The sequence below is a fragment of the Limulus polyphemus genome, unplaced genomic scaffold (genome assembly GCF_000517525.1).
Source record: "Limulus polyphemus unplaced genomic scaffold, Limulus_polyphemus-2.1.2 Scaffold370, whole genome shotgun sequence".
NCBI classification, from domain to species: domain Eukaryota; kingdom Metazoa; phylum Arthropoda; class Merostomata; order Xiphosura; family Limulidae; genus Limulus; species Limulus polyphemus.
The window spans coordinates 95,998-120,369 of NW_013665980.1; the positions used below are offsets into that span (position 1 = coordinate 95,998).

General features: G+C 31.8%; 1 protein-coding gene across 2 annotated transcripts in view; it reads right to left on the reverse strand.

Moving 5' to 3' along the window:
• Positions 1-2,975: 2,975 nt before the first annotated feature.
• Positions 2,976-24,372, reverse strand: part of LOC106457753 (nephrin-like) — a 105,325-nt gene continuing 83,928 nt past the window's right edge. For both annotated transcript variants that reach the window (XM_022383778.1, XM_022383777.1), the window contains exon 11: positions 2,976-3,688. In XM_022383778.1, the coding sequence (XP_022239486.1) occupies positions 3,494-3,688 (195 nt within the window). In that variant the 3' untranslated portion in view covers positions 2,976-3,493. The remainder of the gene's footprint in view (positions 3,689-24,372) is intronic.

A 24,372-nucleotide genomic window follows, 5' to 3' on the forward strand; every position in this document is an offset into this window, starting at 1 on the left:
TTATATTGTATGTTCGGAGAACTTTACCGCTACTTCCCATTTCATGATATCCTTGTGGAACTAGCAATAAAAATAGTTTTGCCATTAACACCACTGATACGGCTATTATGCCTTATTCTTAAAACTACTTTTTTAGTGCTAATAAACCAGGTGACCAAATTATACGGAAGTGTTTTTGTTTTTTCTGCAACTTGTTTCGTGACTGAAATCACGCGGTAGTATTTGTGAGGAAATGGAAGTTATAATGATGTTAAACATCCATTTCCTGTTGACAACTCTCTAAACTAAAGCTGTAAATTAAGTACTCAAAAAAATCTTCAGGTTGAGACTACAAATGTCTAGGTTTTCAAAATATGTTAAGTCTCGTCAGTAAATCTCTAGATTTAAGAATTGCAAACAAGAACAAAAATCTGCCATAAGAAACGTTTACTTAGTTTTCTTTAATTTAGTACTTGTTTCCTTTTTCTACTGATCGAATAAGTCTTCGTTTCTTATTACCTCATGAAGGTAAATAGCCTTATTATTTCTTAGTTTAACATTTGTTAGAAGTTATTACCAGAACTATTTATCACACAACTTTCCTATAGACATCTATATATATATATATATTCAGTGTATTACATGATTATGTAAAACTTACACTTTTTACCCTGTTTTTAAAGCACAGTACAGCAGAAGCTTAATTGACAGCTTCAGTGGCCTTGAACGTTAAATTCAACAGGATAAAACAATTGAAGCCACACAAGGTTGCAAAGATTTAAGGGTTTTTTTTTTCTAAATTAGCACGTCCTTACCTCGTGTGAGTATTCTTCTTCTTCCTTTTGGGTACCAATATATTTTGATTCGTCATCATGCGGTACAAGAACCACAAGTGCTTGTATTATCAAGCCTAAAACAAATGTGCTGTTTTCCTTTTCTATTACAAACATTGTAGAAATATTTTTTTTCTCTTCTAGAATATAAACACACACACACACATATACATTTATATGTAAAGAAATCGAGAGAAACACGAATAAAGACAAACAAATAAATTATGTTTGATAATTTGTTCTTGAAATCCATGCAAAGGCAGGGTTACTATTGCTTCACTCACAATGGGTCGAATAAGTTTTGAGGTAAAATTTTTTGTTTCCGTGAAGAGAAATTACTTATATTTTGTGTTCTAATTATGAATTTGAAGTGTGGGCCAACTATTTACTTATAGGCCTGAACAAGCATAAACACAGCACAGATAGCCTATAGTAAAGTTAAACATCTTGCACAAAGAGGAAAAGTTCAGAATATTGCATTTCTTTTACAGGATAAAGAAGTACTCATACATTTCCAAATATAAGTACATGGAACCTTCCAGTCAAGTTTGACAATAAATAATAAGGCTTGAAGTTAGCAATGAGTACCAAGCGACTAGCATCCTCCAGTTTGACAATAAATAATAAGGCTTGAAGTTAGCCATGAGTACCAAGCGACTAGCATCCTCCAGTTTGACAATAAATAATGAGGCTTGAAGTTAGCAATGAGTACCAAGCGACTAGTATCCTCCAGTTTGACAATAAATAGTAAGGCTTGAAGTTAGCAATGAGTACCAAGCGATTAGCATCCTCCAAAATATAGGTGTACATATCTACGTTTCAAACTCCCACGCTTGGTTTTGTTATATCATTTATATACTATTTATATCTGACTTCAGTGTCTTAACACGAATTGTAGTTTCAAGTTTTATATTTCTTTGACAATGCAAATTTCATATTTGACGAATCCAGCTTTATCACGATCGTCATCATTGTACCCTTGCTTTTCGCTTTTAAAAAGTAAACTAGTTGATTTAATTATGTTTATATTAACTTACAGCTACCAAATTTGTCGAGAAAACATTTTAATGTTTATATTTATAATTTTCCATACAAAATCACTGAAACGTAGAAAGCATGTTTTCATATAGCACAAATACACTAAATATTTCATTAACACATTTCACTAGTAATACAGCGATTTCCATCAATACACTATAATATCACTTATACTTGTAAATACTGATCACAATTACAACAAGTAAGTAAGCAGAATTTTTGTTGTCACCTTTTTTTTTTACTTGAAGACAAGTAGTTTTATTTCCAAAGCTTGAAGAATAAAATGTTAGAGAGTACCATACGCAAGTAAAACACTTTTATGCAGTTTTACTGAATGCTTGATTGCAGTAGATGAATATTCATAAAATCAAATCAAATCAATACTATTACAATAATAATAAAACATAAAACATTTAAGTTTTTGTTGATTTTAGATTTTGCTAGATACATATAATACAACCATTTAAGTGATCATTTTCACTGGGTATCGCTCTCTTTTCGCTACTAAAATTAATACACAATATATGTTTAATTATTCGGTCAAAAATCAAAAACTTCCGAAATATATAATAATTATATGTTTTAGGTTAAAACAAAACAATGACATTTTATTTATACACGATATATATTTTTTTTCATAGTCATGTCAAAATAACTTAGTATATCGTAAATGGTTTTAATTATGTAAGATTAAAAATGCCCTTTGCAGTGCTAATATTAGTAATTAATTTACACAATATTGAATCATCTTAACCCTGAGGTGGAGTGTGTACGAAAATCACCAGAAAACTAAGTAAAATTCTTCCTTAACTTTCTTGTTTTTTCAGAAATGCTGATTACATAATCCTAAACACACAGTTTCTCCAGTTGATACAACTTCAATCACTTTGTAATCAGAGAGCAATTATTACTTGTCTCAAACAATGTCACGTCTTGATATGATTTTCACTGTTGCAAGGTAACTACTGGATAAATCTTTTCCATCTGTCATAATGTTAGACAAACACGTAGGTTCAAGAAGTCTTGATAATAATGAATAAAAACCCTATAACCCGAGCTCTTTTGAAAGATGGACCTTTCTTCTTCAGGGGCAAACTGAAGAAGAAACGTCCACCTTTTGAAAGCGCTCGGGTTATAGGGTTTTTATTCATTTCTATCTTTTCTATCCAAATTCTAATCGGTATGAATAATTGAACTGAACTTTCATCTTATTAAATTTATTATGTGGTAAAATTTATTGTGCTCGATTAGTTATACAATATCATCGTCAGTATTCACTCCCATTGAAGTCCAGAATGTGTGTAGAGCCATAAGATATTACTTTACAACATATATAGAAATCTGACGAATAGAGTGACGTCGTATACCATCTATACATAGACCTATCGAATATATCTACTTTGATAAATTGACACTCTTCAGTCTCTGCGAGAAAACACACCTTTTAACTGGAATGACAGTTACATAAATTATGGCACGTCAAAAATAGTCCATAAGCTACCGTTCAGCTTTGGCTGCACACAGCTTAACTGTACAAAGATGGCCCCCTCAGTCAAAGTTCGCTCGAAAACTGAACGAAGATCACACAATCACAGCTTCTCCTCTAAATAGAAGGCACGTAAAACACTCGTGAGCTGACTATCTTAAACACCAGTGTTGCTTACTTCCGAATAACCAGAAGATTCCGCAGAAGGCTTCATCCCGTTTTGTCCCAAAGGTTTGTAGATTTGTTTGTCTTCTTTATCCTGTTTATTCTCTGGATGACGTTCAGCCATTTCTAGTGTCAACTTTGACGGAACTTGATGGTCATCACGCAGAAGAGGAATCGAAGATGGCAACTGAAACAAATAAGAAATATCCTAATAAATGTCTGTAATGACTACCTAATAGTTACTATTCAGTGGAAAAGTAAATAAGGGAAAAAATCAAATATTGTCTGCTATCACAAAAATTTCTAAAATACAAGGAAATATATTGACAATAAACATAATTACTGTTATGTAATAAACAATACTAATATAGTACTATATGTAATATAATATATAAAATTTAACTGTTTAATGTCAACATGACATGGTAGTTAGAACGCTCGACTCGCAAGCTGGGGTTTGAATCCCGTTACTAAAGATGCTCGCCATTTCAGCCATGCGGGTGTTATAATATGGCAGTAAATCCCACTTTTTTTACTAGCTGCCTTCCTTCTAGTCTATTACTTCTTCCAATGTATGGACGGCTAACGAAGATAGCTTTCGAATAGCTTTGTACGAAATTAAGACAAAATTAGAGGCCAGCATTCGCGGGCAAGTGCAGCATGTCTCCACCATGTAATCCCAACATGGCTAATTTTGACACCAAAAAAACGTGAAACCCAGATAAATCGACAATTATCTATATCACTGCTTGGGACATGTAAGAAAGTATCTTTGTACCAAATCCCATGTAAGTTGGTTGACATACACATGAATAGTTCACGAAAATACAAAATAAATGCTTTCCGGCTAGAAAAATGAGCAAAAGACAAAGTTCAAAATTGTCTAAATCTCCGTTTGGGATTCGAAGAGAGTATCTTTGTACAAAATCCCACGTAAATTGGTCGAAATATGGCTAATTAATTGACCAAGACCCTTAGAGTTTAACTTTTTGACCTTTCTAGAATGATCAAAAATAGGCATATCCCCCATTTTTGCATCTATTGGATCTGTATAACAGAACCGTTATAAACCAAATAAAAACCCAAAAATATCTAAGGTATAATCCTACCGAGTTTCAAGTCAATCCGCCGAGAAATGGTCGATTGAAAAATATTTGGAAGAAGAAGAAAGTCTTAAATGAACCCTTAGAACATTGACATTAATGCTTAGTCAAAGTTTTTTTAAATTAGTATTATTATATCTTAATTTGGCAATGTTGTAGTATATTGTCACCAATATATTGTTTAAATAATTAAATGATGCTCGGTCTTCATGTTTCTTAACCAGTATGAAAAAATTTTGAATATAAGCAAAGTAGAACTTTCTTACCAAAATAAAGTAATTAACTTATATACAATTTTGTGAAGACAGTTTGTTATTGGTAATTTACAGTAGTTTGTAAGGTCTTTAATTACTTAGAGTTTGACGTGTGCTAAAAAATATTTGATATAACTATTTAACTAATATTTGTATTATAAGGCAATATGCTGTTTATGTCTGGTGTGCATGGCTATTATCAGACATTTTCACTATCTATTAGCCAAAGTCTCACTATTCTCTAGATAGAAAAAGACAATAGTTTCAGAAACCAGATTTTCCATCGTGTGACGTCCTCCAGCTGTTTGTGTTCGCTACTGGGGCTCGTGTCTCTTAGGACTGGATTTTTCTGTATTAGTTACGCTTTCTGGTTTCCCAATAACCTGATGTTTAGATGTTTTAATATCTCTGTGTGTTAAGATATTCAACAAACTCTTTAAACAACACCTCATGCTCTAATATGGTTCCTTGTTTTTCAAAAACTGTACACTATAAATAGAATATTTTAAATAACTAATTTAAAGATCAAAGTAGATATTTTTCCAATAACACACACTGCATAATATTTGCTTACCTGATAAAGTTATTTATTTAACACATAACCAAGTGTTGCATACCCGAAAAATGCATAGAGGGTTTCTAGATTACTTCGACTTCTTCAACCTGTGATATTCAGTAATATGCTTCTAGTAGTATGTTAATTTCTGAACTCAGCCATCCAATTTTCAGTTTTACCAACACCGTCAATAAGAAATAGTGATAACTTTCTACATTGAAAATATTGATTAAAAATCTGTTTCCTTAAACTAATTCATCCTCCTGTTTTTAATTATTCACAATTTTGCTCTTCCATTTCTTTTTTCTCAGATTGGATGCAGTTGTTTATAATTGTAACATACTAACTCGAGGGTAATGTTTCTTTTCACACACTAAAATTGTCATTATGTCTGCCAACTAATAAACAAACGATTTATATTCACATATAGAGGGCGTTAAATGAGTCCTGTAGTCTCAACGATATCTTTCCATCTTTTGTTTGAACTCCGACCTCATAACCAATTAATTTCTCGGTTAATTATGTTTTACTTGAGTTCCTACTGACATAATTCATTGATGTGAAAATTAACGTATAATCCTGAAATTACTTGAATTCGAATTATATATATAACAACAAATACACGATAAATTCACTTGGTATCGAGGAGCAATTTAACAACCATAGTAACAGCAGTACTGCATTAATACTAGATTGGCATATAGTAATGAAAATAGGTGACCGATTGGAGATTTGTAGCTTTGATGTTGTGTTATTCAAGCCACTGTCTCTCCTCACTCAATATTTAGATTTGAGGTCTAAACAATTCTGCTTTAATAATCCTATTCTCTTACCGGAGCTTATATTTAAACTAAGCATATTGCTATATCATTTAAATCACTTGCACTGCCTGCTAATTCAATTTACTTGGTGTTCGTCTACGAATTGTAGTCAAACTTGTCAAGTAGTTTAGCTATTTTTGAGGCATACTAACGTTAATTAAAAAAAAAAAGAAAATACAATTTTTTTTTCACTCCAACAGAAGCAGTCTACATTTGAAAAAGTAGTGCTGTGGCATTTTGAGTGAAGACCACTCAAATGTTGAGTATTATGACTACACATAAAGAGGTATCATTCTATTAATTTTGTCAAGTAATATTAGAATTAACGTAAACAGTGACATAAAACCAATCAGTCACGCTGTGTATTCATTACTTTTAATGTTTCTCTATGCTAGCCCCTTTACAGTTCTGTTTAGATGTAGTTTATATTATATGTATTATGCTTATACCGTATAAAAAGTTTAAAAAATGATAGATTAATAGTTGGTGGAAATACATTTTTTGAGAGATTTGTTAGGTGTATCAGATATGATATAATCCGTGCTCAGTTGTAGCGTTTGTCATTTTTATGACAAAGTGAGTAATGTTTCGTTGCTGAAAATCCCTCTTTTATCTTAACTCCCTGTGTTTTTGTTGTTTTTAAGCGATAGGTATATAGGTGGTCTCTGTGTAGTTTCATATGTCTAACTAAATAATTTATCTTTCTATTTTCAAGCGGCAGATGTTACTGCTTTTGTTCCTACCCTCTGTTGGAAATCCATGAGATTTTATCGCTCGCGGAGGGGTCCATCTGAGTTGATAGTGATCCTCACTTTGTTCTTTACTTTAGTAGAACAGAGCGAGAGGCCTTACTCATAAACGTCACTTCATAGAAAAAACATATCAAATCCACGAAATTTGTGTGCCTTTATAAGTATCTTCCTGCATGTATATGTCAAGTGGCTTCTAATGCTTATTGCCCACCGTAGAGTCATCATCCATATATACCAGTAGATTAAGACTTTAAACTCTGAAACATAACTTAAAATTAAACTGTATCTTTTTAGTTGTGTAAACAGAAAAAAAGTCTAGAGCAAGAAACATTTCTTCTTATAAGTGTTTTAGCCTAATTGTATGCTGAATCTATTCATCGCAATCTTGCTTAACACCGTCAGAAGGTATTCTGTTAATGAAAAATATTTAAAAGAGTGCATTAACGAAATTAAATAAGCGCATTACAGTCCAATAGCTAGAATATTTTATTTGTTGTTATTACTCTTAAGAAGGCAGAATGTAAGTCTCGGATATATCGCGTCACTGTGGAACTAGAATTTAAATCGTTTTACTTGTTCATGGCTATGCTAGATGTTTCATTGTAGATAACGTTAAATAGGTGAGATTGTTGAATAACCGTGAACATTTGAGATTTCTGACATCTCGAAAACGTAAATAATTAATTAATTCTTAGTAGTACTTGTAACCGTTATCCTATGACGTTTACATGCACGAAGCAAGACCCAACAGTCCAAAAGAGTGTTATATTTAATCCAGTCTGACTGTCGCTCTCAAAAAACGTCTAGTAAGCTTTGTATTAAATATAGGAGAGGTTCTCAAAACAAACATTAATATTTAATCATTATTATTATTATATACATACGAACAAACTTCAGTCAACAAATGATCGTATTAATCATCCTCTGGTAGCGGCATTACATAATGTGTGTTTCCACTTTAAGTGTCGTAGAAAATACTTCTATGCGGCAAATATGAATAACATTGGATTTGAATATCTTGCTGCAAGCAAGTAATTAATGAAGATTTTGAGAAAAATATTATATAGTGATAACCCATCTTTTGGTCTGTTGAAGTGATATTTCTAGTAGTAACTCTATGCAATTGGCTCAAAACCATCTATCGATCTGTTATGATTAAGCAAGAAAAACTGGATGAAATGAGGCGTGTTTAGTAGAGATTGTGTTAAAAAATTATCTCCAACGCGGTTGGTTAAGATTTGTTGGCTGCAACCTTAAATTTTGACCCTGAGGGAATAAAATGCGAGTTTTTATTAAGTACCCTTCGTACTTGGATGAAGTTAATACTCCTGGAAACTCATAGGCGTCAGTAGTACGTTATTATTATTGCTTTGGTTTAATGGTTCAGGTGGTATTCCAAACTTTCGCAAAGGTATCAAATGTGTAAATAGTTGTTTCTTAATTTTTTACTAAAATATAAACAAAAATAGTAAAATACGTAAATAAAACAGCGTAATGTTAGTGAGAAAGAAAAATCCTGTGCGAAATCCTTTGTCTGAGAAAAAAAAAAGATTAAACTTATTTAGCCGAAATTTACAAAACTATAATTTCGCGATTAAATTAACGTCTTTGTGTATATATATATATTTCGCGCACTTTGATGTCAAACATGCAAGTACACGTAACTAATACAACATATTGAAATATGTAACTGGAAAACGTTAATAAGATATATTATTCTTTGGTACTTTTTTACAGCTAAAATTCAAAATTGGATACCAAATATTTAATGAAAGACAGAAGCTTTTTGTTATTTTTTTTTTGCTCTTACAAAGGTTCGGGATTGAAAACACTCACCCACGTTATTTATGCTTATTTGTTTGTTGTTAAGCACAAAATTACACAATGGGCTATCTGTGCTGTACACACCACGGTTTTAGTTTTATAACCTTTTAATTTTACCGCTGAGCCACCGAGGAGAGTGTTATTTGTATGGTCAACAGAAACAGAGAAATTAATTTAAATGTTTTTTTTTTAATGTGCAGTGAAAATACAGTGAATATTTTAATTAACTCTTCAGCCACGCTATGTTTTCAAGTTGTTACCTTTCAAAAAATTGGTAATAAGTCGAGAAAACGAATTGTAACAAAGTTTGCTAATAGGTTGAATGCACTTGGTGTAGAGAATGGTTCTCGTCCCATTACCCCTACCCCCACCCCTTCAAAAAAAATGTAAAGAAATGAAAATCGCGCTGTTTAGTTGTGGGACGCAGGTGCGTTATAAGGGTGGCAATCAAATATCACTATTCTGTCTGCAAGATTAGGACGGTGAGTGATGTTGATGTCTTTCCTCTTTATATCACTTCAAAACCAAGGGCGACTATCACAGAAGTCCTAGTATAGCTTTAGGCAAAATCCGACAAAGCAAAGAAATTTGCCCCACAATTCTACATATTTAAGTACCAGACATGTATACTAAAAACATTTATCCAAATACGATTCTTCTCTGTGAGATTGCGTTAGGTTTAAAACTGTTTAAATGATTAAAAAAATGCGAAAAGTAAGTTGTCGTAAAAGCAACATCGATTAATTTAAAGTCTTTCACTTGAATTTTTAATTATATATCTTCGAAATCTATGCTAAAGTATCTCCTTCCTTACATAAAAAACCATAGATAGTTCAGGCTCACCTTATAAAAATGTAGTCCAATACCTTAATATTTACAAAAAATATATAAAAAAATCAAAGTATATAATCAATTAAATGGCGGCTGCAAGTTAATTAGAAGTCCAAGTGTAATACTTTTTTAAGTGATCTTCTACACCTTTGTTGCTTTTAAAGGTCTTCAGCTATCGCCGATCGCAATTTTTCTGATGGCCATGATAATGCACTTTTAGCCGAAACTGCAACTCTCATTTTAACTTGGCTCTGTAAAATAAGACGAAGAAGTCAGACTTGTAATACCCATCTTGGAAATATTTCAAATTATGCTTAATCAGATAAAAAGAAAAAGCTTATACTAGCTGTTCAGTGATTCTGTAGGTTTGTCATTGAAGGTGATTGTTGTGATTCTAGCCTATTTGGTCATTCATCTCATTGAAACATCAGCTTATTGCAAGGTGTGTCTAGGAACTTCTGAGAATTTGTCAGAATCAAATACTTGTTTACTATGATTTTGTTACGGTAAGAAAATATACGCTCAGCCTAACCACAATCATTTTTCTAGATCGTTTTGTAACTATAGCCTTTGCTTTACAATATGAAAACGCTGCTCCAGGTGAGATGTGGCTTTAAAGACATTGCTGTCCTACATGCTCTGCTCAGCGATGTTTTTCCGTTTCAATGTGTCAGTGTCCCTTTTCCGAAATATTATATCCTGGTGCATAATATCATTTACCATCTCCCTCTGAGATACTGTCCTTCGGAAATGCTTTCTAAACTCTAGCTAAATGTAGTGTCATTACACATCAATATCTTAAATTAGTTGTGAACAAGATGTACAGGAGCTTTATATGTCATCCGTGGTGGCAAGGTTTACTGCTACGTTGATACATCACTCTATTCATATAAAATGCAATTCAACCTCTCTATCGTACCCTAATTTAAAGCCTAGTTACACGTATGTAAGATTTTAATCTATTATAAACTAAAAGAATAATATACACACATTTAACGTGTAACTCTAAACTAATCTTTAATTGGATTTTATAATTTCTCTTAAAATATATCTGACTGCCCTTGCAAGCCGAAACTGAATATCCAATTTGCTCAAGTTAATCAAAACACGAGGGCGACCCAGGAAGAGATGGATCGATGGCGTGACTGAGACACTGAATAAACACAGTTTTGCACTGACCCAAGCCTTTAACCTTGCTTTGGAACGGCCACTGCAACGCTTAATGGCAGATGCTAATAAGATGATAAATATATATATATATTTATTAGTAGAAATATCATATGAGGTACGTTCCACTACTGTATAAGTTCTTTGTATAGTCTAAATATTGTTCATGACCTACTCGTAAATAATCTTAATAAACGGTTCATTTGGTTCTAGATTATTTTAATCGGCAAAGCAATAACTAATATATTATTTTACACAATATATACGCAAGTATAAGTTAATAACTCTTTTTATATTGTTAAAAAACTGGAATTTTATTTTCAGATAAAAAATAGGTCCTGCGGTATCAGTTAGTTATTTCTTCGAAAATCTAGTGAGCACCTCACCATTTAAAACTTACTGTTACTATAAAAAGTTTTCAGTAGCCACGTTTTAGTTTGTTTATAGTATTTAAACAAACAAAAAATGTACAGGAGTATAGAAGTAGACGAAGTTTGGATCTTTCAACTGTAAAAATTCTAAGTAAAAAGATCGGAAAGTTTCAATTTTCAGATCCTTAGCAAATGAGGACCATAGAAACTTGAATTTCAAACAAAGTTAAAATCACATTTATAATAGGCTCTTTGCTCATATTGGTGCAGTTATCTGTTTTTTGTTTACCTATAGGAAACAGTACAATGCTCTAATTAGTAGAAAAAGCTTATATTATTATATTAAATACTTTTTTTTTGCATTTAATTTGTGGTTTGTAATCTGAACCTGATTCTTCGGTAACGTATCCTTCAACTTCAACATATAGGTTATTCTTTAGTATCTGAACCTTCAAATCTTACTTACCGCTAGGAGCAAATAATTTTAAAATAATAACTTTGAGAAACGTCCATGAACTAGATATCTTTCTTTGCCTATATTTTTTTTTGAGATTCTTTAATTATTTCATTCGGTACTTTTACTATGTAACATGACCAAAATTTCAACCATAAAGTTTAAGAAAAAAGTTATCGTTAAACATATTTAGAATAAAATAATAATTTGAGAAGAAACGACTAGGCTCCAGTGTACTATTTCACCAGTTTCTGTCAGATTGCTATTTCACCAGTTTCTGTCAGTTTACTATCATACCAGTTTCTGTCATTTTACTATTATACCAGTTTCTGTCAGATTGCTATTTCACCTGTTTCTGTCAGATTGCTATTTCACCAGTTTTTGTCAGTTTGCTATTATACCAGTTTCTGTCATATTACTATTATACCAGTTTCTGTCAGTTTACTATTATACCAGTTTCTGTCAGATTGGTATTGTACCAGTTTCTATCAGATTGCTATTATACCAGTTTATGTCGTTTTACTATTATACCAGTTTCTGTCATTTTACTATTATACCAGTTTCTGCCAGATTGCTATTACACCAGTTTCTGTCAGTTTGCTATTACATCAGTTTCTGTCAGTTTGCTATTATACCAGTTTCTGTCATTTTACTATTTCACCAGTTTCTGTCAGTTTGCTATTACATCAGTTTCTGTCAGTTTGCTATTACATCAGTTTCTGTCAGTTTGCTATTACATCAGTTTCTGTCAGTTTGCTATTACATCAGTTTCTGTCAGTTTGCTATTATACCAGTTTTTGCTTGCCAATTACAAGTCTCTCTTTGAATTAATCTTTATCACTAATCATTGAAACTGGCAACTTTAGAACAATGATTAGGGATAAAGGTAAGTTCAAAGAGAGACAACATTGCTGCCTTATTTTATTGTAGTGTATAGAAATTCACTGCTCAAGTAACATGAATATTTGAATTAATTCAAAGAATGAATGTTTACTCTGAATAAAAGATTCTTAAATCTAATTATACATATTTTATTTGGATATGTGGCTGAACAGTGCTTAAGAGAGATGTTGATTTTTTAATAAAACACAAATTCTTGTTTTGCGTCATTCAAAGAACAAATACTGGTTCCTTTGGGTCTGTAAAATGTAAAATTCAAAGTACCGGTTTCCCAATTTTATCTAATTATTCACAGATAATGCTATCAATAAAATTAACAGAACTTTTTTAAATCTCCTTATTCATCACTATATGTGCAAAAAGTTTGTTACTTATTAAAATTGAAAGAAATGTAATTTAATATTTACTTAATAATTTTTTATTTACTGTAAAAGTTCGTTGATTTTAATGCAACACTATATTTGTTTGTTTTGTTTTAAGTTAAGCACAAAGCTACACAATGGGCTATCTGTGCTCTGCCCACCACGGGTATCGAAACCCGGTTTCTAGCGTTGTAAGTCCGCAGACATACCGCTGTGCCATTGGGGGGCTCAAACTATATAATAAGCTATCTGTACTCTGTTCATCTCAGGAAGTTGAATCCTGAATTTTAATGCTCTAAGTCCGTAACCTTGCTGGCTGATTGGAGGCATTGTTTGTGTTTTTTTGTTTTAGACCAAAGCTACATTGGACTACCTACTATGTTCACTACGGAGGAATCAAACCCCGGATTTAGCGTTGTAAGTCTGTAAACTTACCACTGAGGAAATATGTTTAAAGACAAAAGAAATCTTATGAGAAATTCTGTATTTAACCTACACGTTTTATGAAATATTTATTAAACCAATATGCACAAAATTGTCAAATTGAGCGTACAGTTCCGAAAATGTTGGTTTATAATGGATATTCATTGTATATTAAAGTATCTACAAAGGGGAATACCGAGTCAAGTTCTTCTAACACAGCAAGTATAATATTCTGTTCAATAAGTTTCAAAATGCATTCATATGCAGCAGCTGAAGCTGACAACTTTGTTGTAATAAATAAAGCTGAAAAGAAAATTCAGTGTTCTGGAGTCGGATCTCAGCGACAGAAATCTCGACTTACCCTCGTTTGCTGAAATTGCGAACATAATGTCTCCATCTCTCTATATACACATTGTGATAAAAGTTTAGATAAACGACCTTTACACTCCAGATGTAAATATATTTGTTTTTTATTACTACGAACGTTTCGCTTTTACAGCTTCTTCAGGGTTAATACATACAAACTGTTTGATATTGAAGTATACATATACATAGAAACAGATATATATATCTTGTTATTGAAAAGTAAGTTATTCAGCATTTTGGTTAATGCAACAATATATATACTACGGTCGAAATCATTGCTAACAAACGCAGCAACGTTGATCTGATGATTCAATGCAGTCTTTAAAAAATGTGCAACTGTTCTAAAAGGTTTGTACGTTGTCAGCTATATAGTCATAAATACTCTTTATTTTAGCGCTAATGATTTGTATTATACGCTATACTATACTGTGTACTAAATTACAGAGTATTTAATATACTGTGGCATATTAAGCATAGACTTGTTGTTATACTTCAGTCACTTGGAAAAACTGTTAACGTTTGCCAAATTAGGGACACAATTTAAATATTTTACATTTAACTACAAACCACTACGCGATACTGTTCTCAACTGGTCTTTAACACACAAGTTAAATGTATTATAAAGACTACTTCTATACAAAAATTATGCACTTCTTAAAAAGTTAACTTTGAACTGTGTTTCGTTCATAAAATTAGGTTTTATCCATCAGACTTTTCACACTTGCATACTTTAAAGAATTTCTTTGATATCTCTGGCGTTTCATCGTGGTTATGCACTTATGAAACACATATTTAATCTTTCTATATAAGACGTTCATAGCGATTATTTACTTATCATAGACCAAACAAACTGCATGGTTATTATATGCCATTTTGTATTTTATTTATAATCTTACAAGATAATCTTTTCTGTGCTTTAATACAGTGTGATTAACGACGTTAAAAACACTCACCACCTAACACATGACACTATAGTGAAGTGCTTTAATACAGTGTGATTAGCGACGTTAAAAACACTCATCACGCAACACATGACACTAGAGTGAATTGTACCATAAATTTTTATTTAGAGTCAATGGGCGTTCGTATCAAGGGAAGTGCAGTTAACTTCACTATATCAGTTTCAAAATCGTTAAGTTTAATATCAACGTAAATGGTTAGACGTCCGCAGAGGTATCAGAAACCTCAACCAAGATACTAGAATACACACTTATAGATATATTTTCTTTGTATAATCCCACTTTTCCTAAAGAACCAAAACTATATGGCGTTGGAAAGGTCACCTTTCGTATTCAGCTGTGGTAATTTCTTTGCCTTATTTGTATTTCTCATGTGTTTTTGATAAAATTACACCAACTAGCAAAGTTGTAGGTTGTATGATTTTCCCGCCTCTTTCTCGTTTATATACAAACTTATTTTGTGCCAGCCCTGTGTACACATAAAACACACACACATATATGTATATATATATATATATATATAAACAAATAATCTATGAGTGACATTGAAGACATCGATCCTAGTTCACTTATTTATGTCAGCCCTGTGTACACATAAAACACACACACATATATATGTATATATATAAACAAATAATCTATGAGTGACATTGAAGACTTCGATCCTAGTTCACTTATTTTATGTCAGCCCTGTGTACACATAAAACACACATACACATATATATGTATATATATAAACAAATATTCAATGTGTGACATGAAGACATCGATCCTAGTTAATTTATTTTATGCCAGCCCTGTGTACACAGAAAACACACACACACACACACACACACACACATATATATATATATACATAAATATATATACATAAACAACAAATAATGTATGAATAACAATGAAGACATCGATCCTAGTTCATTTAATCAATGCTTCCCTCCAACAACCTTGAATTTTTATCACTAGTTCAAGATTCTTATGTCCATATCAACTTGCTCCTTTTTTTTTCGTCTCTCTCCTGTCAATTATTACTCTTTCTAAACCCACTTTACACTAGTTCTTTTTCGATTGTTTTATCTTATATTTTACTCTTTCCTCTCAAATATTACCCTTTTAAAGCCCACTTTACACTGGTGCTTTTTCTATTGTTTTATCTTATATTTTAGCTTTAAATCTAATAAATATTTAATTATTAATATTTGCCATTTTTTACGGAATTGTTTTAATACCAATGTGAAACTCATATTCTTTTAATATTTCGACCTTTGCTTAATTTTTATTGATTAAAGTACTCTGGTTTGTAACCGTTTTTATTTGTTTCTGCTTTTCTCTTTAATCAATAATTCTATATTATTTTTATTTATATCCACATGATATTGCATGCTCTGAATTTAAAATTTGTTTTCCCTGTACATACGATATTTACGTTTCAAATCTTCTGGTATTTATTTGTATTTTACTTTCAATTAGTACCTGATTTTATTCAGTACTTGCTCCCAGGTGGTTCAGCTGTAAGAATATGGACTTATAACGCTTAAAAATCAAGTTTAGATATCCGCATTGGGCAGAGCACGGATAATTCATTGTGTAGCTTTGTGTTTTACAATAAACAAAACTAATAAATAATCATTACTTTATCGTTGACAGAGTTGACCTCAATCGTCGAAGAGTCTGGTATATTATTGAATAATTAGAATAGTTTGTATCTTATCGATGTATTCCAGTTTGATGAATTCTGACAATACAAGTGTTCGATTATAGTAAATGTAAGTGCACTGCAGTATATGCTTGCAATAAACTTTTCTGAAACCTATAATATAATTATATTTGCATGTGAAAACACTGTAAATCTTACTTATTTCCGAGTTAATAAATATTTATAAAAATATTATAGTATATTGAAATTATTGAAGTGGGAACATTTTTAAGATCTATAAAATTTGTTAACAAAGACCTTGTACATATTTGTTGCTATCATGCTGATTAGGACATGAAAAGTAATGAAATATATTGAATATTTAATTATTTCTAACTAAAACATGAAAGATGAATCAAATATACTGAATATTTAATCACTTCTGGATATTGTATACTAAAGAAAATAAGGTAATTTGAAGACTTATATAAGTAATTAGCTGTCTTTACAAAGAAGTATTTAGAATTCTCCATACATATAACTGTACATATGTTAACAATTATCACTTCAGTATTTCTCATTATTATTTTCACTTTATCATTGCAGATACTGTTAAGAAAGTGATTCTAAGCATATTTTTTCTTCTAAATATTTTTATTAAATTGTAGAAAATGTGAAATTTAAAGATTTTATTTGGCACCAAAATATTCTTGAGAAAGAAAATTTCGTTTATTGAATTAATTTGATCAATTTTACATATATTTAGTGGTTTTGAGTTTCATAAATCCAGTTTATTTTTCAAATAAGACTTACTTTTACCTAAGCTAGATAACTTATATGGAGCTCATTCCATAAGTAGTTTTCCTTTACATATCATGAAAATCTCAGCGCAGTCGGCCATATTACTTCATTAAACACAAATGCCCGATATTCTTAAATTTCTTGTCTATGATTTACTCTTCATTTTTTACTGGATGCTACCGATGATAATTTAACTTTTGTTTTACCTTGGCTAAAATTTTCTTTAATCTACTCTGCTCCCTTATCTTCGAAGAGCATATCCCATCTCTGGATGTTCCAAGATGATATTTTAATCTATTATCTACGACGAGGGTCAAACTTCTTCGGATTCAGTCAAATAATATCCTTGCTGAGCCGGCAATGTTAATTTACACTTGATCATTTTTTTAAATGCTACTTCTTGCAGCCTCTAGCATATTGTATGTGTTTTCACGCTACGGGCTTAAGCTTTGTGTGAATGTTTCGTGAGATGTTGCATACAAATTCTGCTATATTGCTACGTCTAATTCATTTAGGCATTCGTCTGAGTAATTTATTCTGTCAGTATAAGTTTTCTTAATAATTTAAGTCCTACAGGTAGATGTTCTAAGCTGTTTTATCAAGCTAGAAGCCCTTGAGCTCTACAGAAACTTATATAACTTCTCTCAAAGAATTATATCTAATTTAGTCTATCTGGCCTGATGAACGTGATTTCATTACAAAGACAACAATGACAAGATCACGTGTCAGTGAATTCTTCTTCCTGTGGGAAACATCATAAGAAAAGCTTTACATAAGTTTATTACTTCTTCTTCATCGCATAACTGAACCTATTGTTCTTCATCACACAACTGAACTTATTCTTCTTCATCACATAACTGAACTTATTCTTCTTCATCCCACAACTAAACATATTCTTCTTCATCACACAACGGAACTTATTCTTCTTCATCACATAACTGAATTTATTCTTCTTCATCACACAACTGAACATATTCTTCTTCATCACACAACTGAGCATATTCTTTCATCACACAACGGAACTTATTCTTCTTCATCACACAACTAAACTTATTCTTCTTCATCACACAACTTAACTTATTCACTCACTTTAAGACTGTGGTTGCGTTGTACGGCGACAGCCAAATTTGTTAGATATACTTTCACGGATACGTGTTACATTAGTTCATCCAGATTTTACCTTTCTTCCATCAGTTCGTTTTTCATCAAGTCTTGGTAACTCGTATTCTGCATATAAACCTGCTTCGCTGTGTGAAGTGCTATTATATTTGTTTTTCATTTTATATTATGTGATGTGTGTTATTGTGTTTATTAAACCGGTATGTTACTTTTTATGAGAAAGAAAAAGTTAATGCCTTTGATACACTTATACATACAGCTTGTAAACAAATGCATTTTGTCTACTTGTCTCTCCTTGACTACTAAACTCAGTGAGTTACAGAACATTTATTGATAGCAGAATGTGGTTTGAGTCACTTCATTTGTGGAAATCAAATTCACCTGCGCAAGTGTGAATGATTGAATTCCAAGATCTTCGGTGTTGAAGTTAATACGCATCATTGGGTGCATAGTAGGTAAGCCATAGTTTTATTCGAGACTGAAGACTAGTAATTTTGAGGGCGTCATTCATGAAATTTCAAAGAAGATTTATTTATTTTTTAAGAACAATCGTTCGAGTTTTCGGATAGCATCAGTAGAAGATGGACACTGCCAGGCAAAACAGCCTGATAAATCTTTCTATCTTCAACTTAATCAAATCTACAAAATACTTCAAAGAAATATGACATTTAAAGAACCTGTTGACAACATAGGGATATTGAATTTTCTTCGAACTCGTGAAGCAAACTAAATTAACCAGAGTTTAGAAGTCGATCAGATGAAAACGTGAGTCTGTAGTTAAAAAAAGTAGCTTTTATCACGCGAAACCTAGTTTGGATCTACCTGGAAGAATAATCTTTAAATTGGCTCATGAATTACAGGGACATACACAAGGATCAACCATCACTATTATGGTCATCATTTGGATCAAGGACAATTAATTAGTTTGAAGAAAAGGTTGCTATTTGTCAGAGTCATTTGAAATTGGTTGAATTAAGACAAAAACAAGACTTCGAGCCGTACACTTTTAATTTCAGATGTTCTCCACTAAATATCCTCAACATACTTATAAAAGGCAGAATATACCATTTTATATACGGCGCTAGACCGGATTTTATGAAAATAGAAATAATATATCGAGATTCTGAAACTCTAAATAACGCTTTGACAGAAGCAAGAAAGTTTGAAGTCAAATCTATAATTATATTTCTTAAAAGGGTGCTTTCTTTAAATGGACAATTGGAACTATATGACATCTGTTGCTGCATGTATGTCATCATATGTCACTACTTCTTGTTCTGTTGTTAAGATTCGCTAGGAGGTAACGTTTAACACCAACAATTTCCAACCACGATCCATTAAATCTTTTACCTTGAATGATAAACTTTGTGGATTTATGCTAACCGTTTCCATTTTCATAAGGTCGTCGGTGTACACAATCTCCATAATTGGAGATTGCAAATAGTAACGGTTTGGGTTAGTTGATAAAATATTTCTTTTACCCTTTTAGTTTTGAAAACTTTCATACATTTGCTTAAAACTTAAAATAAGCAAATTTCTCAGTACAAAATGAAAATAAGCCTCCAATTTTATTGATAAAAGGATACACCAATAAAAAAAACCTGTTAGATTTTGTTTTGGGCTTCACAGGAGTTGCAATTTTCCTTTTTGAACCAAAGAGTATCAGAAAAATTATTTGTTTGCCTGTTTGTAATTAAACAAAAAGTTATATAATGGTATCCACAGGTATCGAAACCCGATATCTAGCGTTTTAAGCCCACAGACATACCGCTGTGCCACTGGGGGCAGAATAATTAAACATTTTGTTAATTATGACCCTTAAGGAAGTCTTCCCAGATGATATTCCTTGTAAATCACTTTTGGAATCAGAATTAAGAATAGGATAGAGTTAACTCCATCAGCTAAACCCTAGGCTTGATCTTTGTATATAGGTTAACTAAAGAGTAAAAAGCATAACTCAGAAAATAACTTGAATATTTATTAGTGAGAAAGATATAAAACGTTATTCTTATTAACCCTACTTATTCGTAGCGGCATAGGATGCTATTCTCGGACTATGTTTAGATCTCAGGCAACTTGGTTTAAAACGGTCTCGTATGTGTAGATCTCCATTACTCCCATCAGTTGTCCAAAGCCAAAATATTTCTCAAAATTGATCTGTGAAGTGGGTATTGGCAAATTCAAATGAAAAATGAGGATCTACCAAATTCAGTTTTTCGTATGAAGTTCAGACATTACGAATTTGTCGTAATGTGAGTTGTACCAGTCAAAGCCAGAACGATTTTTCTACGAGCTATGAATGATTTATTTTCTGTTATTATCGATCGTTCAGAATCTGTTCAGTTCAATAATATTTTGGTATACAGCAAAGATATAGATCGGAGAAGTAAATATCTAGAATATGCAATAAAATTACTGAAATAAAGCAAGTATTTTACTAATACTTTAAATCATGGAGAACATACTTTTTTGAATATCGTTCATACTGATAACACTGCAATTATGCAGTTGTGTAGGAAATCTTACCGCTGTTTAAGCAAAGATTGTTGAATGGATACAGCCTTTCAAATACATAATATAATACGGAACACATTGATGAACAAGAAACGTAGTAGCTGATGATTTACTGAGAGCAGGAAAAATAAATGCTACTCCATTGGAGTTGGACGGTAAAATAAAAGAGGAAATCAGAGTGTTCCAACAGCAGGGCTCCAACGCATGTAAATAATTTTAAACGAATCATAGCGACAGCAGAATTGTCCTGAATGATGGCCTACTATGAAAATATATATATAAATAACAAATCAGCTATGCCTACCTGCTTCTTAACATCACAAATGCTTCTGAAAAACTAAAAGACCCGGATTTGGGGATCCGGAATGGTTACCCCGACTAGGAAACTGTTGATTACATATGTGACCAATCACTCCGCAACGGCAAACGAGAACTTAAGGTCAAATGCAAAGGTTAACTCTCTACGGGAAGCAGCCTGGAACCAAAGGGCAATATTTGACTTTTCTCAAGTCGCGGTTACTCATATTCTTTAAGTAAACAAGCGTCACTGTGTGTGTACAAGTTTTCTTGATGATTTTAAAGCTGGACGAGTACATCTGAACTCGTTTCCCGTTAAATGAAATATGGTTTGTGTTTTTATGTTCGATATACCAATATGCTACATTTATATTAGTGAAACAAAAAGTTAGCTTTTTATTATAACCATGTGCACACTCGGCCTTGTGACTAAATGTGTGCTTTTCTGCTTAAATTCTTGGCAACTAAACTCAATGAGTTTTCGGTGTCTCACAAAATTCAATTTTTTCAATTAGAGTAACCAACGGTTGGCGGTAGGTGCTGCTGATTAACTGTCTTCGCTATGTCTATTAGTATAAAACTAGAGACGGATATGCGTAGTTAGAACTCGTGCCGATTTTTTTTCAAATATCCAAAAGAAATACACAAAACAAAAAGACTGAAAACGAACAATTATTATTTCCGTTTGCTTATGTTAAGTTGCTGCGTATTGTTTTTGCTGGCCCTTTGCTATAAATTTAGATAGATAAGTATTTCACAGTTTCCTGCTACAGCCATCAAGTGCTCCCATAAAAACTCGAAAATGTTTTCAATTTCAGTGCCAATTCTAACTTGCAGCCATATTAACTACAATCATATTCATAACATCAAATGTTACTTACAAAATTTTCAGTAATACGAATTGTTAATAAGCATATTTACTAATGTTAGACAGGAAATACTATATCAAGAACATATAGCATTTCCTATGATATTTCTAGGTTGAATGAGAGCTGATAAAACTCGTTGCTGACTGTAGTTCACAGTTTGTCTAGGGATCGTGTTTGTTATTACAAATGAGTGACTATATTTCATATTACAATCCGTATCACTAGAAAAGGAAGAAATCCCATTGCTAATTATGACTGGAAAACTCAATACTCAGTTGTTTTTTTTTCGATTTGAAAACATATAAAGACATACGTGCAAATAAAATCTTCACCTGTCAGGCTTTAACAAAATTATTTTGAGATTGGTAGGTGACTCAGGGACTTATTGAGAAATAAAACTTGGTAGTCTATGAAACAATTCAAATATTCTATACTGCCTTGCCCAATAGCTAAACAAATGAACACAACATTTTGCTAAAATTATGTTTTTTGAAAGTAATCTGTTCCAGTATTATAATAAATCTAAACTAGACTTCTTTCTGTCTACTTAAACTTTTTTATTTTGAGATCTGAGACTATCTTCTTGTTTGAACAAACATTGAGCCTATTGAAGTGGCAAACTTCAATGCTGAAATATTGAGTCAGTAACTAAATTTTCCGAATTAGTTTTTTTCACGGTTTTTCCAGTACATATATATTATTGTTGTTACGATAGTTATTCATATTAGCCTGCAATTTATGTAACACATTTAAGGAAAAAATATAGATGTTTCAAATGCTAAAACTGTTAACTCATGAGCGTTATTTGTTACAAATAATAATAATAACAATAGTAATATATATGTGTGTGACAAAGAACTATCAAAACTACTTTAAACTTTAATAATATTACATGCGACCAGAGAAATAATTAATCCCACACCGACACACCTAATAATATATTCCTAAAGTAAAGACTCCCCCAGTGGCACAGCGGTATGTCTGCGGACTTACAACGCTAGAAACCAGGTTTCGATACCCGTGGTGGGCAGAGCACAGATAGTCCATTGTGTAGGTTTGTGCATAACTACTAACAAACAAACAAACCTAAAATAATATGTAATAAGCAGTATGTTATATGATTTTTCCTCGTTAGATGTATGTTTTCATATAATTAATATTCAAAACTATTAACGAAGAATAATTCCTGTCTGACATTGTATTTATTATACATGCATCAAAAGCATTGCAATGTGCTAAAAAAACAACAACGAACATATAAATTCTATGGTGTTTTCAGTCAGGTTTACTTCACCATATAGTAATTTTAAATAAATCTTTAAGATGTACATACGAATATACAAACTGCTTGTAGTATTTGTTTCAAGTACGTATCTAAACGATTCCTTAAAACTATATTATCACTATGGTGACACTTATTGGTCGACTTTGGCTGAAAGGGCGTAATTGTTTCCGCCAGAAGCATGCGAAGTAAAACCACTTTTTTTTTTTTTACTTCTGAGGAATATCTTTGGATTGATCTGCAATCTGAAGTGATAGGTTGTTTCTGTACTGTTATCACTTTTTTTTAATTCCATTTTTTAGGTAGTTCTAGGAAAACTTTCCGAGTGCTCAGAGGTTTAGAGAAAACAAGGAACTGTTATTCATAAACGTTAAGATCAATCTCCGAAGTATGCTTATATAAGCAAGCTTCTAATTTAAAAAAACAATACCATGATAGGATTGTTTTCCAAAATTTGTATCCACTGCACATGTTTCAGAAACTGTTCGCATGGGTTGAAACATTTCGTATGTTAAGATTTTAATAATGTTTTAACAGCTATGGATTTCCTAAGAAGAAAATAAGTAAAATATTTTAGAACAAAGAGGCTTCACTAAACAATACTCAGAACACTTGGTAAACAGAAGTTTTTATATTATCATAAAACTCAAGATGGTTCTGGTATATTTATCGTAGTAAATTTAAACATGCACATTTTTATTACAGATTTACATTCAAGCACAATATTTTAGACGTCACTCCTGTATACAGCGTCGTTTTTTCTGGTTTATCAGCGTAGAAAAAAACTCTAACACAGAACCAAATCGAAATTCAACCAATAATATTCCCATTAGGCTTTTCTTGTGAAGACAAAATTTTGAGATATACGAGATTCCGATGACACAAATTCATTCAATCAGAAATAATAGTACTTAGTTGACTCAACTGAATCAATTTTATTTGTTTTCTGGCTAAGCTGTTTTGCTGGAAACGGTTGCTTTTTTAGAAATAACCTTCAGGTTTTGAGAAATACTACAATACTTCTAAAATACCCCATGTAATAATTTATATAGAATAAACTATAACGAATTTGTTAATATATATTTATTTAAATATAGTCGTTTGTTTAGATTAAATTTATATTTAGAAACATACATAACTTATACAGTTAAATATGTATTGCGAAACTCTCGCCTGTTCTCCAAAGTTGTAGAAGATTCTCGAAAGTAAG